General features: G+C 50.7%; 1 protein-coding gene across 13 annotated transcripts in view; it reads left to right on the forward strand.

The window, feature by feature from the left end:
- ATP2B2 (ATPase plasma membrane Ca2+ transporting 2) overlaps positions 1–14,937 on the forward strand; it is a 384,493-nt gene that overhangs the window by 326,307 nt on the left and 43,249 nt on the right. For 11 of the 13 annotated variants that reach the window (XM_053218944.1, XM_027042626.2, XM_027042629.2 and 8 more), the window contains 4 exons: positions 4,209–4,250; positions 5,094–5,252; positions 8,045–8,259; positions 11,936–12,178. In XM_053218944.1, the coding sequence (XP_053074919.1) occupies positions 4,209–4,250; positions 5,094–5,252; positions 8,045–8,259; positions 11,936–12,178 (659 nt within the window). The remainder of the gene's footprint in view (positions 1–4,208; positions 4,251–5,093; positions 5,253–8,044; positions 8,260–11,935; positions 12,179–14,937) is intronic. The other 2 variants (XM_027042628.2, XM_027042631.2) reach the window with 1 other exon arrangement.

Raw genomic sequence — 14,937 nt, forward strand, 5'->3', positions numbered from 1 at the left:
TACAGCATCACCGTGTACGAGGCACTGGGCTGTGGGTTTCTCATTCATTATATCATTTACTCCTCACCACTCCTGGACGACATGGAGGCCCTATCCTACCTCATACTCCCATCCCCTGCCCCAGACCTCTGGCTGAGCCACCTGCATTCAAAATGACCAATGATGGAAGCACCTAGTGGATGTCAGGGGCCAAGCAAGACACTTCGGCGAGCCGTGCCTTGCCAAGAAGGGCTAATTCGGGTGTAGGTCTATTTCAAGCATAGGAGGAGAAAGGAGAACAGCTTGGGGTGTGGGAGGTGTCATGCGTCATGGAGGAGTGGCGAGGGGTGACAGGGAGAACCGATATAGGCAAACCCGGGGGGGCGGGGGGGAGAAGGAAATGGGAGGTGGTGTTCTGCTTCCCCCAGAGCAGTGAGCCTCCTGGGCTCGTTGAACATATAGACTACATCCAGGCTGGTCGGTCCCAAAAAAAGGCAGCTTCACCTCCAAACTGTAGCAGAAAACTCGCAAGTATCCTGAGGAAAATTACAGGAAAGATGGGGAACTTGACCACCCACTGTAAACCAGGAACTTTGCAAACATTTCATGCTCGTGGCCTCATTTGGTCCTCATGATAACCCTATGATACAGAGCTTATTGTCCCCACTTTAAAGATGGGGAGACTGAGGCTCAGGGAGATCAAGACACTAGCCCAAGGTCACAGAACTAGAGAGTGGCAGGGCTGGCATTTGAACCCAGGCCTGCAGGCTCTAAAGTGTGTGCTCCTCTTCCTAATCCAGGATTTCCTGAAGGAGTATGTCTTGTAAACTTCATAGGGATATTAATCGGTCCTATCTCCAAGAAAGGATCCTGTGGTCAAAGGTGGTTAAGAACCGTGGGACAGAATTGGTCTCTTCCTCACTGCAGGACTTCTCAGAACCTTGAATAGGCTGGCGTATAGTGGAAAGTTAGCCATGGAGGGCTTCCCGGGCTGATTTGGCTGCAGGACTTTTCCTGGCTGAATCTTATGAGATTGGTGTGGCTCCATAATATACTTTGGGAAATAGTACTCTACGCCGTTGCTACTCAAAATGTGATCAGAGGACCTGAAGCCTGAACATCTCCTAGGAACCTATTAGAAATGCAGAATCTCAGGCCCCACCCCAGACCCACTGAATGAGAATCTGCATTCTAATAAGCTCTCCAGGCTCTAGGCCAGTGTGCATTAAAGGTTGAGAAGCACTAGGCTGAGCCTTGGTCAATGAGAGAATTAACCGTTCCTTTCCCTCCCTCCTCTGAGCCGTCAGGATGATTTGGACATGGAAAACACACCCAGCTGGCAGTAATCCCCCTGACTCCACCCCCCCATCCCCCTCCCAACTGAAAGTGGGTGTATTCCATTAATCTTGGAGGCATTACACTTGTTATTGTTATTTTATTATTTCTTTTACATTTATTAATATATCACTATTTAATACATCATTTATAATCATAATTAGTAAATAATCACTCTGGACCCCAGACATTTACAGGACACTTTGTGGTGCTTTTCATGAGCATTATCTTGGTTGAAATGGTCACATTTCACAGAGGAAGAAACGGAGGCACAGGTGAGAGAGGGGACATCCCCCAGTTCACCTAGTTAGTGGTCAGTCTCCCCAAAGCTTGTTTATCAGGCCATCTTCCCGTGAACCCTCCACACATGTGCTTTTCACACCCATGTCCCTGGCGATGCATGAAGAGAACAGACCTAGTTGTCAAAGCTGCATCTGGCATCTGATGCAGAAAGGCCTCCAAGTCTCCACCCCAGGTCCCCATCCCAGCTCCCCTGAAACACAGCCCACCCTCCAGGTTGTGCTTGGAGCCAGACCTAGCTGCCCCACCATAGTTCCGGGGATAGTCAAGCACCAGTTTGGCTGAGGAGAGCCCCAAATAAGTCCCTTGCTTCTGAGAAACCAGGCCATCTGCACCAAAGCACCCCCAGAACAACTCTCCCTTCCTCGAACATATGCATTGGTGATTATTTTTCTAGCCACGTGATCACTATGGAAATAAAAGAGGAAATTGCTAGCTTGGTTAATGGGCACACACATGGGCTGTTGCATCTGATAATATGCAATGCAAATAAAGGCCCCTTTGTGTCTTCTAAAATCAAGTATCAAAGAGGAGTCCTCCGGTGCCCTTTAGCCCAGTTAGTAAAATTATTTTTGAAAATAAAAATAATTGTTGTAGTTCATTCCTGTTTGCTCTAAAAAGGCTTTTCCTGTTTTGTTTTTAATCCAGCAAAAAGAACTTTATAATAGAGCGACAGGGCCCTTCTCTTTCAACCCCAGGGTGGGTCACTGACCCTTTGCTGTGCGAGGCAGTGGGAACAGCCCTGCATTTCCCTTGCAGAGATAGCAGGGGGCTGGGATCCAGGAAAGCCACTTCTCCCCTCGGAGTCACTTACAACGCGATATGGTGATGCTGATGACAGTTTTATGGAACCAATAAGGCAGCGTTATGATCAGTATGCTCCAGAAATGAGGGCTATCTCTGAACCTCCTTTGGCCTCAGTCTCCTCATCTGTAAAATGAGACTGATGAGAATCCTTCCTATCCCACCTGCAGGGCATTGGGGAGATTGACAGGAGATGACACTCGCAAACCTCAAAGTGCTAAGTGGGCAAGTGGTTATTACTAAGGCAACCATCAGGTGCTCTGGGAGCTGAATGTTGCATCCCCATTTTACAGAGGTGGAAGCTGAGACTGGGAGAGGTAAAGCTGCACAGCTAATTGGTGTAAAAACAGGGGCTTCGGGAGCCCCGTCCCACCAGGGCCGCCTTGATGCCCCTCCCCTGGGCTCAGAGGGGCTGAGGGATTGCTGCTCTCTCCGAAATCGGAGGTGGAAACATAGACGCACTTTGGGGCCAGCTCTCCGTTTACCCCCTGGGACCCGGGCAGGCCATCTGCCTCTCTGAGCCTCAGTTTCTCATCTGTAAATGGGTGCACTACAGGAGTGCCCTTGTAGGGATGTGGTGAGGATTATATGAAATCACGGGGGTTATAGATGCGCCTGGCACATGGTGGGTTCTCACAGAACATGAGCTGTGAGAATCACCTTTGCAGCAAATGACCAAGGGTGTCTGACCTACTGAGACTCCTCCTGAGGTGGCAAGGCGCATGGGCAGAGCTCTGACTGAGCTCAGTGGTCAGGTCCAGGGGACAGGAGGAAACCCCTTTTCCTCAGTGCCAGCAGCGAGGGCAGGTATCTCAGCTGCCAACTAGTGACCACCAGTACCTGCCACACTGCAAACCCAGCCCCCAAGCCTCTGGCTAAGACTGGGGAGGGGGCCTCCCAGGCAGCCCCAATTAGGTGATGAGCAGCCCCAGACTCGGCCCTTTCCCCAGCCCTGGCACGCAGGGCCGGGGCAGGGGTGCACCCCAGGGAACCCACCAGCCCAACTTCCCTGTCTACTGAGGCCCGAGCTGGTCAACTGCAGAATAAAGAGCACACACCCAAGTGGAGGGGAGGGGCCAGCGGCGTCCCCTTGAGAGACAGGGCACTCCCACTGAGCCCCCTGGATTCACTCAGGGCACCTCAGAGCCCACCACTGGGGAGCCCTTGCCCAGCCTTTGCATGCATTACCCTCAATAGGGCTGGGCAGGGGGTTGTCCATGCTGTGCCTTCACACTCCTCCAGGTGGAAAAAGGAGAAAGTAGAACTCTACATACATCCCTCCTGAAGCCAGAAAGTAAGGAGCACATTGACCAAACTCCTCTCTTTTCTAGAATCTCTCTCGTCTCTCTCGCGCGCGCGCTCTTGCTCTCTTGCTCTCTCTCCCTCTCTCCCTGTCTCTCTCTCATTTCCTTTGCCTCCTCTCAGTTCACAAAAGCACCAGCCAAATTAATCACTGGGGACCTGAGAACCCCTCTGATTCCTGCCAGCCTACTGTGGTCCCTTTTACCCTCAAAGGCTGTCATTTAATCTGTAAGATGCTCAGGGCCAAAATAATTCCCGCCGAAGCTCTCTCTCCAAGCCCCCGAGAATCAAGACAGACCCTGCAGTCAATGTGGTGGCCAGGTTTGCTCTTGTCTCAGGGCGTCCCCAGCATCCCTATATGGAGGGACTGAGTCGGCTCGGTGCTTCCTCCTTCTATGACATGAATGTCCGTGGCCCTGTTGCGTCTTCGTGATGATCAACGTGTGTTGTCTGTTCTCTGTTGTCTGTTAAAATTCTTTGTCGTGTAGGTAAAATGCAGGATGGCAATGTGGACGCCAGCCAGAGCAAAGGTAACCCTTTTGTATTAACCGGCTTCTGTGGTCCCCGCAGCCCCTCCCCACCGGCTCTGAGAGCCAAGCCAGACGCAGACATGTCCGCACCTACAGGTGCCTGACATCTTTGTGGGGCATAGCTGTGATTCATGTATTTCCAGGCCAAATGGAGACGTCACCGGTGAGGACAGGGGACACCTGTGAGCCAGCTCTTCCCCAGCCTTTGAGCCATGCTGCCCATTTAGCTGAAGACTTGTAGCTGGTTCTTTGAGATCCTTAGGGGCTAAGGGATAGGGCCCCAGGCCCACCAGTCAGTCCACCACTGAAGGAGGAGGAGGCTCATCACCCACGGAAAGGGACACTCTCTTTTATCTTTTAAGCCCCCTATGTCCCTTCTGTCTGGTGACTATTTAATATCCCAGCAACATACTCAAGAACCAACCGGGGAAGTCCAAGCCTACCTGCCTTGTCTGAATGTGGGGAAAGGTGAGGGGCCATTTGGGAAGGGTCTGTGGGCTTATTCAGGCCCAGAGGGGACCCCAGCCTCCTCCTGCTGGGAATCCAAGGTGGAACTGTGTCACTCCCTGGTTGCACTTGGATTCCAGCTCCAAGGCAACCACTGGCCCTGGGACCAGAGTCTCCACCTGGAAGAGGCAGACCCCACATTGCAGGGTTTCTGTGCCAGCCACACAGGGGTCCAGGCAGCGGAGTGAATGAATGCCTCACCACACTCCCCTGGGCAGGCAGGGTGGGTGCCAATATCCCCACCCAGCAGGCTGACCTCGGTGCGTGCATGTCTGTGTGTGTGTGTGCGTGTGTGTGTGTGTGTGTGTGTGTGCGTGCGTGCTCTGCCCCCTGCAGCCAAACAGCAGGACGGGGCAGCCGCCATGGAGATGCAGCCCCTCAAGAGTGCCGAGGGCGGCGATGCCGACGACAAAAAAAAGGCCAACATGCACAAGAAGGAGAAGTCTGTGCTGCAGGGAAAGCTCACCAAGCTGGCTGTGCAAATAGGCAAGGCAGGTAAGTGTGCAGCCACAGTGGATGGGGCAAGAGGGAACGTGGGGTGCACAGTGGGACGCAAAGCTGGCTCTCAAGTACTTCATCTGCAAAGTGGCGGCTTGCATGAGATGGCCCTGACACCCACCCTTTTCTACCACAGCAACCAGCCCGAGTCCTGAGACGATAGACACTCAAGTAATAGGTTGGAGTACGGGAGGGCAGGGATGGATTAGGGCTCTATATTAGCCACCCCGGCTGCAGGGCAGAGGAAAGATGGGAGAGGTTGAGGGCAGTGGCAGGAGCCCAGGGAGAAGCCTCTTGTCTGAGCCTCAGTGCAAGCTCAGCTTCCCAACTGAGCTGGTGGCTCCAGGTGACGGCTGGTGGTGGCCCCTCTGGCCCAGGAAGCTGAGCCCAGCTGTAAGGCGTGCCCCACCTGGCTGACACTGCCCGGGCCTCTCCGCCGGCATGAGGACACAGCAAACACCAAGGCCTCCCCACCTGGCTGTCTCTCGGCTCTAATTATAGGCACCACGGCGTGGAGGAGGGGGGCAAATTACAGGCTTGACTGTCTATATTTAAATTCGGGCCTGGTGATAGCTCCCGGCTGCTGGGAGCTTGGCTTCCCGCCCCTGCGACTGTCAGATGGGGGTAGAGCCGGCCCTGAAGTTCCACAGCTGGAGGTGGGGGCAGGCGAGCGATGGGCCCAGGGATTTCCTCCATTCTCGGCCTGGAGAAGACTCCACAGAAACAGGCAGCAGCCCTGGGGGGCAGGGAACAGAGAGATGAGGAGAAGAAGGAGGAGGAGGAGGAGGAGGAGGAGGAGGAGGATAACCCCATGGCCTTCAAAGTCCTTGCTCATCTCCCTCCTTCTCCTCAGCCTTGCCGAGAATGGAGTTCAGAGTCTAGGTTCACACCCCACCTCTGCTTCTCTCTTGGGCTGAATTCCCTGAAGCACAGCCTGACGTGGCTGGGAGCAGGATTTTTAGGGGCGAGGGTGTGCTCAGGTGAAACCTCTAAAGGGTAAGAGACTTGACAGGGCCAGGGGGAAAGCCAGATACTTTCCGGAGAAATCCCAGTCTCTACCTACCTCTGCAGGGTCTGTCCCAAGTCATGCCAAGGGGACTGGGCTGTTGGACCCCTACCTCAGCCATTGGATATTGGCCATCACATTGGGGTGGGGTGCCCTCCCAGGCACTTCCTGACAAAGAGACGGTGATCACCGAAACACGAGCTTCCTCTGGCAGCGGCCGCAGGTGTGCACAGCCTCAGGGGCACCTGCCTGGCACCAACAGCAGGTGGAGGCCGCACACACCCAAGTGGCAAGGGGATCCCAGGGGATCCAGGCAGGTAGGCACCTGCCTCTACTAATTCTGCAGCGCTTCTCTGGCCTGTGGCCTTGAACAAGTCACTTCCCCTCACTGAGCCACAGTCTCCTCATCCAAAAAAGGGCCCCCTGCTCTTTCCTCTGTCTGGAACACTCTTCCTGCAGGTCACGCCATCTGCCTGATCCTTCTCATCATTCCCCATCTTCTCAAGTATCACCTCCTCCAGGAAGTCTTCCCTGGACGCCGTCGCTAAAGTAGTCACTCCCATGCCAGCCCATGTTTTGTTTTTAAGCTTTATTGAGACACAACGTATATACAAAAAATTGCTCACATTTAATGTACATCTTGATGAGTTTGGACACATGCATACACCCGTGATGCCATCCCCACAAGCAGGGTACGAAGCCTAGCCACCACCTCCTCCTAAACGTCCTTGTGTTCTTTCATGAGTTTTCCTGTTTTCTGTTCTGGGGGTAAGAACACTTAACAGGAGACCCATCCTCTTGCCCAATTTTGAAGTGCACAATACTGTACTGGTAACCGTAGGCACTGTAGCGTAAAGCAGAGCTCTAGAACTTATATATGTTGCATAACTGAATCTCTGTACCCACTGAAAAACAACGCTCCCCTTCCGCCCTCCCCACAGCCCCTGGCAATCACCCTTCTACTCTCTGCTTCCATCAGTTTGACTATTTATATTCCTCATGTAAGTCCTTCTGTGTCTGCCTTCTCTCGTTCAGCGTGATGTCCGCTAGGTCCATCCATGTTGTCGCAAATGGCAAGGTTCCCTTCTTTTTTAAGGCTGAGTCACATACCGTTGTGTGTGTGCCCCACGTTTTCTTTATCCATTTGTCTGTCGATGGACATTTGGGTCGTTTTCTCATTTTCTGCCCATGTCACTTTCCGTCTTGTCATCCTGAAGTTTTTTGTCACAGCATTATCCCTATCTGAATTATCTTATTCATGAGCTTGTTTCCGGTCTGCCTCCCCCTCTGGAGTCTCAGCTTCCCAAGGGCAGGGACTCTGCCCTCTCTATTGCTGTGTCCCTAGTTCCTGAAGTAGGAACTACTAGGTGTCTGGGTGAATGAGTAAATACATGGTACCAACTGCACATCATTATTGTGTGAGAGTACTATGCAGGCAGTTCTAACTTACTCACATGGTCTCTCGGCACACATTTCTTGAGCCCCTGCAAGGTGTCGGGCAGACACCATGCTATGCACTTTACAAGCACTAATCGCATTTGATACTTACAAAATCACATGAGATAAACGTGCATCCCCGTTGCACAGAGGAGGAGACTGAGGCTCTGTGAGGATCAAGAACTTGCCCTAGGCCACAAAGCGAGTAAGTGGCAGAGCTGAGATGTGAGCTAGGGTCTGCCTGGCCCCAGAGCCCTTCTGGCCAAGGGTTTGGTCTACATCTCACTTCCCAGGCCCACACCCCCAGGAAAACCCCTGAACAGGTCTTCCCCCACCCGTGTTACAGGACTGGTGATGTCGGCCATCACAGTGATCATCCTGGTGCTCTACTTCACCGTGGACACCTTCGTGGTCAACAAGAAGCCATGGTTACCCGAGTGCACGCCCGTCTACGTGCAGTACTTTGTCAAGTTCTTCATCATCGGCGTGACGGTGCTGGTGGTGGCCGTGCCCGAGGGGCTCCCTCTGGCCGTCACCATCTCACTGGCCTACTCTGTGAAGGTGAGAAGGAGGCGACCAGATGGATACAGTTGGCTGCCCCCCCTCACCAGGGGCTCTGTGGGGGTGGCCCGTGGGGCAAGTGCTGGGGCTGGGAGAAGCGCTGAGAAGGAGGGAGGGGGCACGTTGGAAGGTGGGAGAGAACACGGATGCAGGAACCCAAAGCTCACACACCCTCAGGGAGGCCCGGGGCCTGTGGCCACAACCAGAGGGCCACACCCTGGCTGCAGGGACAGCCATCATTCATCCCAGCCAAGTGTCACCTTGCAGAGAAGCCCCTTTGTTGCCAAATCTTCACAATTTTCCAGAGAAGCCAGAAACGTGGACTTAATATGAACTCTCTTGATTTTTAAACATTGACAATCAACTCAACTTAACAAAAAAAAAAAAAAAGCACAAAGAGCAGATGTCACCGTGTAGGCCCAAACCCATCCCCAACCCACCAAATATAAGTAGAAGTCTGTAGTACTTCTATGACTAATCTCAGAGGGTACTCCCTAACTTTGGGAAGAGATAAACCTAAAACCAAAAGATATCTGATGTAAGGAAGCCCCCTCCTCTCAAGGGATGGGCGGAAAATGGAAGAGGGTTTAAAAGCAGTTTCATGAGGGCACCTGTGTGGCTCAGTTAGGTGAGCATCTGACTCTTCATTTTGGCTCAGATCATGATCTCACAGTTTGTGGACATCGAGCCCTGCATCAGGCTCTGCATTGATAGTGTGGAGCCTGCTTGGGATTCCCTCTCTCTCTCTGCCCCTCCCCTGCTTGCTCCCACTTTCACACGTGGGCATGACAAACTTTAAAAAAAAAAAAGTTTAATGAAGAGGGGTAGGCCCAAGAAAGCTATGAAAACTTGGGTCTTGGGGGGTGTTCCTAGTGCCCCCCAGATGGCAGAGACCCCTGCCCCCTGCTTCCAGGCAATGACCATCCACAGAGCCTGAACACTGAGCTGAGCATCTCCACGGGCACTTTGAGCCTGGTTCACATGGCGGGCTCATTCTCTTCCCTTGGCCCCATGGTTTACCCACCTTACGCTCCTGGTTCCCAGGGTCCGGATGCCAGGACATCCCCGTGAGGACAGAGGCCAGGGCATGTTTATAAACAAGGCGCTCTCTCCGAGACGTTGGCAGAGCTGGTGGAGGGCATAGCAAGCGTCAGTTTCCAAGTTGGAATTTCGACCGGGCTCACCGATGTAATTTCATACAGAAAAGAGATCTCCAGGCAGGTGCCAGAAAGTGGCAGTTCTGTGTAAAAGATACGGCCCTTATCGTCTCCTTGTTTTAGGGTTCTTGAAGAAACTCCATCCCACAAACCAAAGCCCAAACAGGTCACAACACGATGCTGCTTGGGGACCTGGGGCCCAGAGATGGAGACTCTCCCACACACACAGCCATGAGTTGGGACCCCCATGGCCACCCAGCTGAGCTCAGGGTGTCTTTGAAAGTCACACAGGGTTAGTTTGGGGGGATTATGTACTGACATCTTTAGACCTCTGCACCATCTACAGTTTGTATCTCTGGCACCTGGTGCCTTCAGCTGTCTTAGGTCACTTGATAAACTTAGTACAGCACCCCAACCAGTCCCTTGATAAACTTGATACAGTCACTTGATAAACTTAGTACAGCACCCCAACCCAGGAGAGGCAAACTGTCCCCTCTCTGAGCCTGGCATACCCCCCTGGGAGCCGCCATCAAAACACTAGAGATGACACTTAGGTCAGCGCTGGCCAATAGAGATATGATATGAGCCGCATGTGTGATTTTAAATTTCCTTGTAGTCACGTTAAAAAGAAAAAGTAAAATGAAACAAGTGACATTAATTTTAATAATATAATTTACTTTACCTAACATGTCCAAATTATTATCAATCCCACATGTAATATAAAAATCACTAGTCACATATTTTACATTTCTTTTTTCATGATAAGTCTTCAAAATCCAACATGTGTTTTACACGTACCACATGTTTCACGTCAGACCAGCCACATTTCTAGTGCTCGGGTAGCCACCTATGTATTCTGAAGCCCGACAGACGAACCCTCTTCCGAGAGTGCAGGTGGTCAGAGGCCTGATGGAATGATCCGGGCTGTGAGGTTCAACAGAGCTGGGTTCCTGTCCCAACTTTAACCCTCACATTAGGTGTGTGATCCTGGTCAAATCACTCGGCCGTGACTTTTTTCAGTTGCCGAAATGGTTGACGAAAATCCTTGTAGTAAAGTCAGACCAGAAAGTGAGGAGGCACTTTGCAGACTGTAAGTCTGTAAGTTGATCATCCAGTAAACGTACATTAAATGTGTTATAAGAGAAAATGGCAATAGCACAGATCTCTAACCGATACCCATTTTGCAGTGACGTGAACTAGTGTTAAAATTATTCTCCTGACACTTCTTTTCACCCTTCTTACAAAGAGCTATAATGGGCAAGAAGAAAGGAAATCAGATTCCGAGGAACAGGCTGGAACTGTGCCTGATTCCGCCTCTAGCAACTTTTCATGTCCCTCCTTGGCAGATAGGGTCCCTGTGTCGGGAGGGCCGGCACTGAGTGGCAGTTCCTGCAGAGTGACTTTATTTGCATGACTTGCTTGAGAACCTGAAAGAAGCTATAGGAGTGGAGCTGGAAAGACAGAGAGGAAGACGAATACAAGAAAATTAATAATAATACACATGGTAGGATTTCATTTTTGCTATAAATTTGAAAAGAAAAGATGTTGATACATAAGCTGTGTCAGTTCTGGGTGATGGCATTATGGCTGGTTTTTCTTTTCCATATATCTATGTTGAAAAGAAATTTGTGATTTTTATTATACAAGTTATAATCTGCATTGAATGCAGAAAATAGAATCTATAGAATTTTTTTTAGAATCTATAGATTTTTAGGGTGGCTCAGTCGGTTAAGTGTCTTACTTCGGCTCAGGTCATGATCTCACGGTTCGTGGGTTCAAGCCCTGCGTCGGGCTCTGTGCTGACGGCTGGGAGCCTGGAGCCTCTTAGGATTCTGTGTCTCCCTCTGTCACTGCCCCTCCCCTGCTCTTGCTCTGTCTCTCTGTCTCTCTCTCAAAAATGAATAAACATTAAAAAAAATTTTTTTAAAGAAGAACCTATAGATTTTTAAAAGAAGGCAATAAAAATCTCCTATAATTCTACCACCCAGAAATAATGACATTAATATTTTGATATTTTTCCAGATATTGTTCTATGTCTATAAACACATATCTATCCTAAATTTATTTATTTTTGGTGGAACCAAATGAAAACCAGGCACCAGCAAAAGATGGTACATTTGAAAAAAAAAACCCGTAACCAGATAAGGAATGGTTCTTTCTGTCAGGGCGTAAGAGAAAAATATTTGAGGTAACCGGAAAGGACCCAACCTTAATTTATCATCCTTCTCCCTTATTTTTTTTTCTGTAAGGAATACAGATTATTTCCATAATTCAAATGAACAAAGTCAATTCATCAAATCTTCTAAATGGTTCAAATCAAAGTAAAGGAAAAGGCTGCACACACACGAGGAGTTCAGATGTCAACGTTTCAGTGAATGCCCTTTGCGTCTGTGGGAGGCAAAGGGGCAGATAGCAGAGGCAGAGCCTCATTTACTGCATGTTTCCCCCATGCCCTCAGCTCTCTGGCCCCCCAGCTCCCTCTCCTTACTGCCGCCCTCTCACTCGCCCCTTTCCCCCAGAAAATGATGAAAGACAACAACCTGGTACGCCACCTGGATGCCTGCGAGACCATGGGCAATGCCACCGCCATCTGCTCGGACAAGACAGGCACACTGACCACCAATCGCATGACAGTCGTGCAGGCCTACGTGGGCGATGTCCACTACAAGGAGATCCCCGACCCCAGCTCCATCAACGCCAAGACCATGGAGCTGCTCGTCAATGCCATTGCCATCAACAGCGCCTACACCACCAAGATTCTGGTGAGTGGTGCAGCCTCCTCTGGGGGAAGCACCCACGTCCGTGGGGCGAGGCGGAAGTTCTGGGCAGATGGAGCGACGTGACTCGTATTTTTGAATCCTGCTGGTGTCTTTTGGGATGGTCGTGGAGTAAGCAACTTGTTTCCGTTTGATTTAGCAATAGTGTTTTTATGACAGAAAAATAGTGTGTTAGTTGTGTTTTTTAGATCCCATCATTGTCCCCCTTACCAGAAAACTTCCACACTTTTTATTAGCAGGCTTTTGCTACATCACTACAGTAGGCTCCCCGTATCTATAGTTTCAGTTACCTCCAGTCAGCCTCAGTCCCATAGCAGATAACCCTTTGCTAACAATACGTCAGGTCAGTAGCAGCCTAATGTCATGTCACATATCTGTATCATTCACCTCACTGCATCTCAGCATGTAGGCACTCCACCGTCTCACATCACCACAAGAAGAAGGGTGAGTACAGTACAATAAGATATCTAGAGAGAGATCCCATTCACATATACCTCCAGTATATGGTTCTAACTGTTCTATTTTATTATCAGTTATGAATCAGGTGTTATTCTCTTACCGTGTCTAATTTATGAAGTAAACTTTATCATGGATATGTGTATCGAGGAAAAAAACATAGTATACATGGGGCTTGGTACTATCCACAGCTTTGGGCATCCCCTGAAGGTCTTGGAACGTGTCCCCCAAGAATAAGTGGGGGACTGCTGTACTCCAAAACTTAGTGGCTCAAAATCAAACTCTGTATTTAGCGCTCGATTGTGAGCTGGCAATTCAGGCTGGGCTCAGCGGGGTGGTCCTTCTGCTCTCAGCAGGACTCCCTCACACGTCTGCATCTGTGGTGGCTCTGGGGACAGCCCTGCTGATCTCGGCAGCACCGCAGGCTGGTCTAGGATGGCCTCAGCTGGGATGGTTCATCTGGGCTCTGTGCGCTCCCGCCTCCTCCGGCAGGCTGGTCTAGGTGTGTTGACGTGGTCATTTTGCCACATCCTGTTGGCCAACACAAGCCAAGAGGCCTGCCCAGACCCGGGGAACGGGGAGGCTGACTCCATCTCTTGCCAGGAGGAACTGCCAAGTCACATTGCAAAGGGCATGGATTTAGAGAGGAACTAATTGTGGCCATTTTCACAATCCACCACCGATGACATTGTTGTTAGTAACTTCTATTAGGTAGCAGCATCACAAGCTTTGATAAGAAAAACTATCATATTCCTGTCTCAGCTAAGCTGCATAGACTCATCATGCTGTAATCCCTTTTTGGTTTAGAAGCACAGATGGCTTTTTTTTTTTTTTTTTTTTGTAATTAACCAGCATTCAGATGAAGAGAAGCACAGACTTGTCCATCCGGAGGTCAGTCAGCCTCCAGATGTGTAGGTCATTTCTGCAGTGTGAGCCTCTGGGTGAGCAGCTGGGCTTTTTTGCTTACCCTCCAAATGTGCCCTAGCCCTGACCTCTCCCTTCTGCCCCTGAGCCAGCTCGAAGCATCACCATCAGGTTGGATTGTGGGAGCCGCCAGAAGCTTTATCCAAACGGGGAGGAGAGTGTGACTCAGCAGCAGCGAGGGGCTGAGGGCTGGTGGGAGAGGGGGGAGGAGGCAACTTCTGCCTCTAGACACCGGCCGGTCCAGGGCTAAGCAGCCACCCACATCACCCTAGAGCTGCAGGCTGCAGGAGGCAGCACAGAGGAAAGGAGAAAGTAGGTCGGGAGGATGCAGGCAGATGGGCGATAGAGAACCCTGTGTGTGATGCCAGAAATGACCATGTTTTGTCTTCTTCCCACCCCACCCCCACCCCAACCCCAATGTGGGAATCAAGGGAGATCAGCAATGTTCTATTCCGTTTCCCAGGCCTCCCTAAAATCACTGAGATGCTGTTCATGACCTTGTCCTGGAGATGTGGCAGAGAGGGGAGCAGAGCAATTCCCAGACCAGGCTTCGGGCGAGGGGGTGGCCGCGTGGGCAGAGCCCTGCGAGGTGGGCTTGGATGGAGATGTGTGTTATGCAATCACCATAAAAGGAGTTCTGGGATCTGCCAGGAAGGCTGATGAAACATCTCAATTAGGCAGTGTTTCATAGCACTGGCAGCAAAGTTAAATTCTCATTTTCAATGTTGGTTGTGTCTAGGTGGCTTAAAGGACAGGGGTCAGTCAGTCTACCTGGGGAGGTGAACTGCTGAGACTAAAGAGAGTTCAGGGACCCCAGAACTGGAATCTTTGGTTTGTAATCAGGCTAAATCACTTACCTCTTACTTAGGCACCAGTGTCTCCTGATGTGCCTTGAACCCCAGCCTCCTAGGACCCCTGTGCCTCTCTTTCTGGGTCTTTTCTGAAAGACCCCTGGCCACGTGGTTCTCCTTGCTGGGGGCTGATGGCCACTGGTATAGAAGGGATAGCAGAGTCCCCTGGTATGACAGGGTAGTGGTGAAGGCTCATACTCTGGAGCCAGGCAGCCTGGGTTCAAATCCCTCTCCAGCTATATGAATGTCAACAAGTTACTTAACCTCTCTCTGCCTCAGTTTCTTGGGGGAAATGATAGGATTATTGTGAGGATGAAATGAGTTAGTAAGTGACAAGTGCTTAGCACAATGCCTGGCTCGTATTCAGCACTAAGTATGGTTAGTGTTGTCGTTAAATCGCCCATTGAATAAAATCACCCATTGAAAGAGGATTCCGTTTGTAGCAATGCAGAGGCTAACCAATAAACAGACAGCGGAAGCATTAGGACTACAGAGGAAAGGGTCCTACCCAAA

Source organism: Acinonyx jubatus, chromosome A2, assembly GCF_027475565.1.
Source record: "Acinonyx jubatus isolate Ajub_Pintada_27869175 chromosome A2, VMU_Ajub_asm_v1.0, whole genome shotgun sequence".
NCBI lineage: Eukaryota > Metazoa > Chordata > Mammalia > Carnivora > Felidae > Acinonyx > Acinonyx jubatus.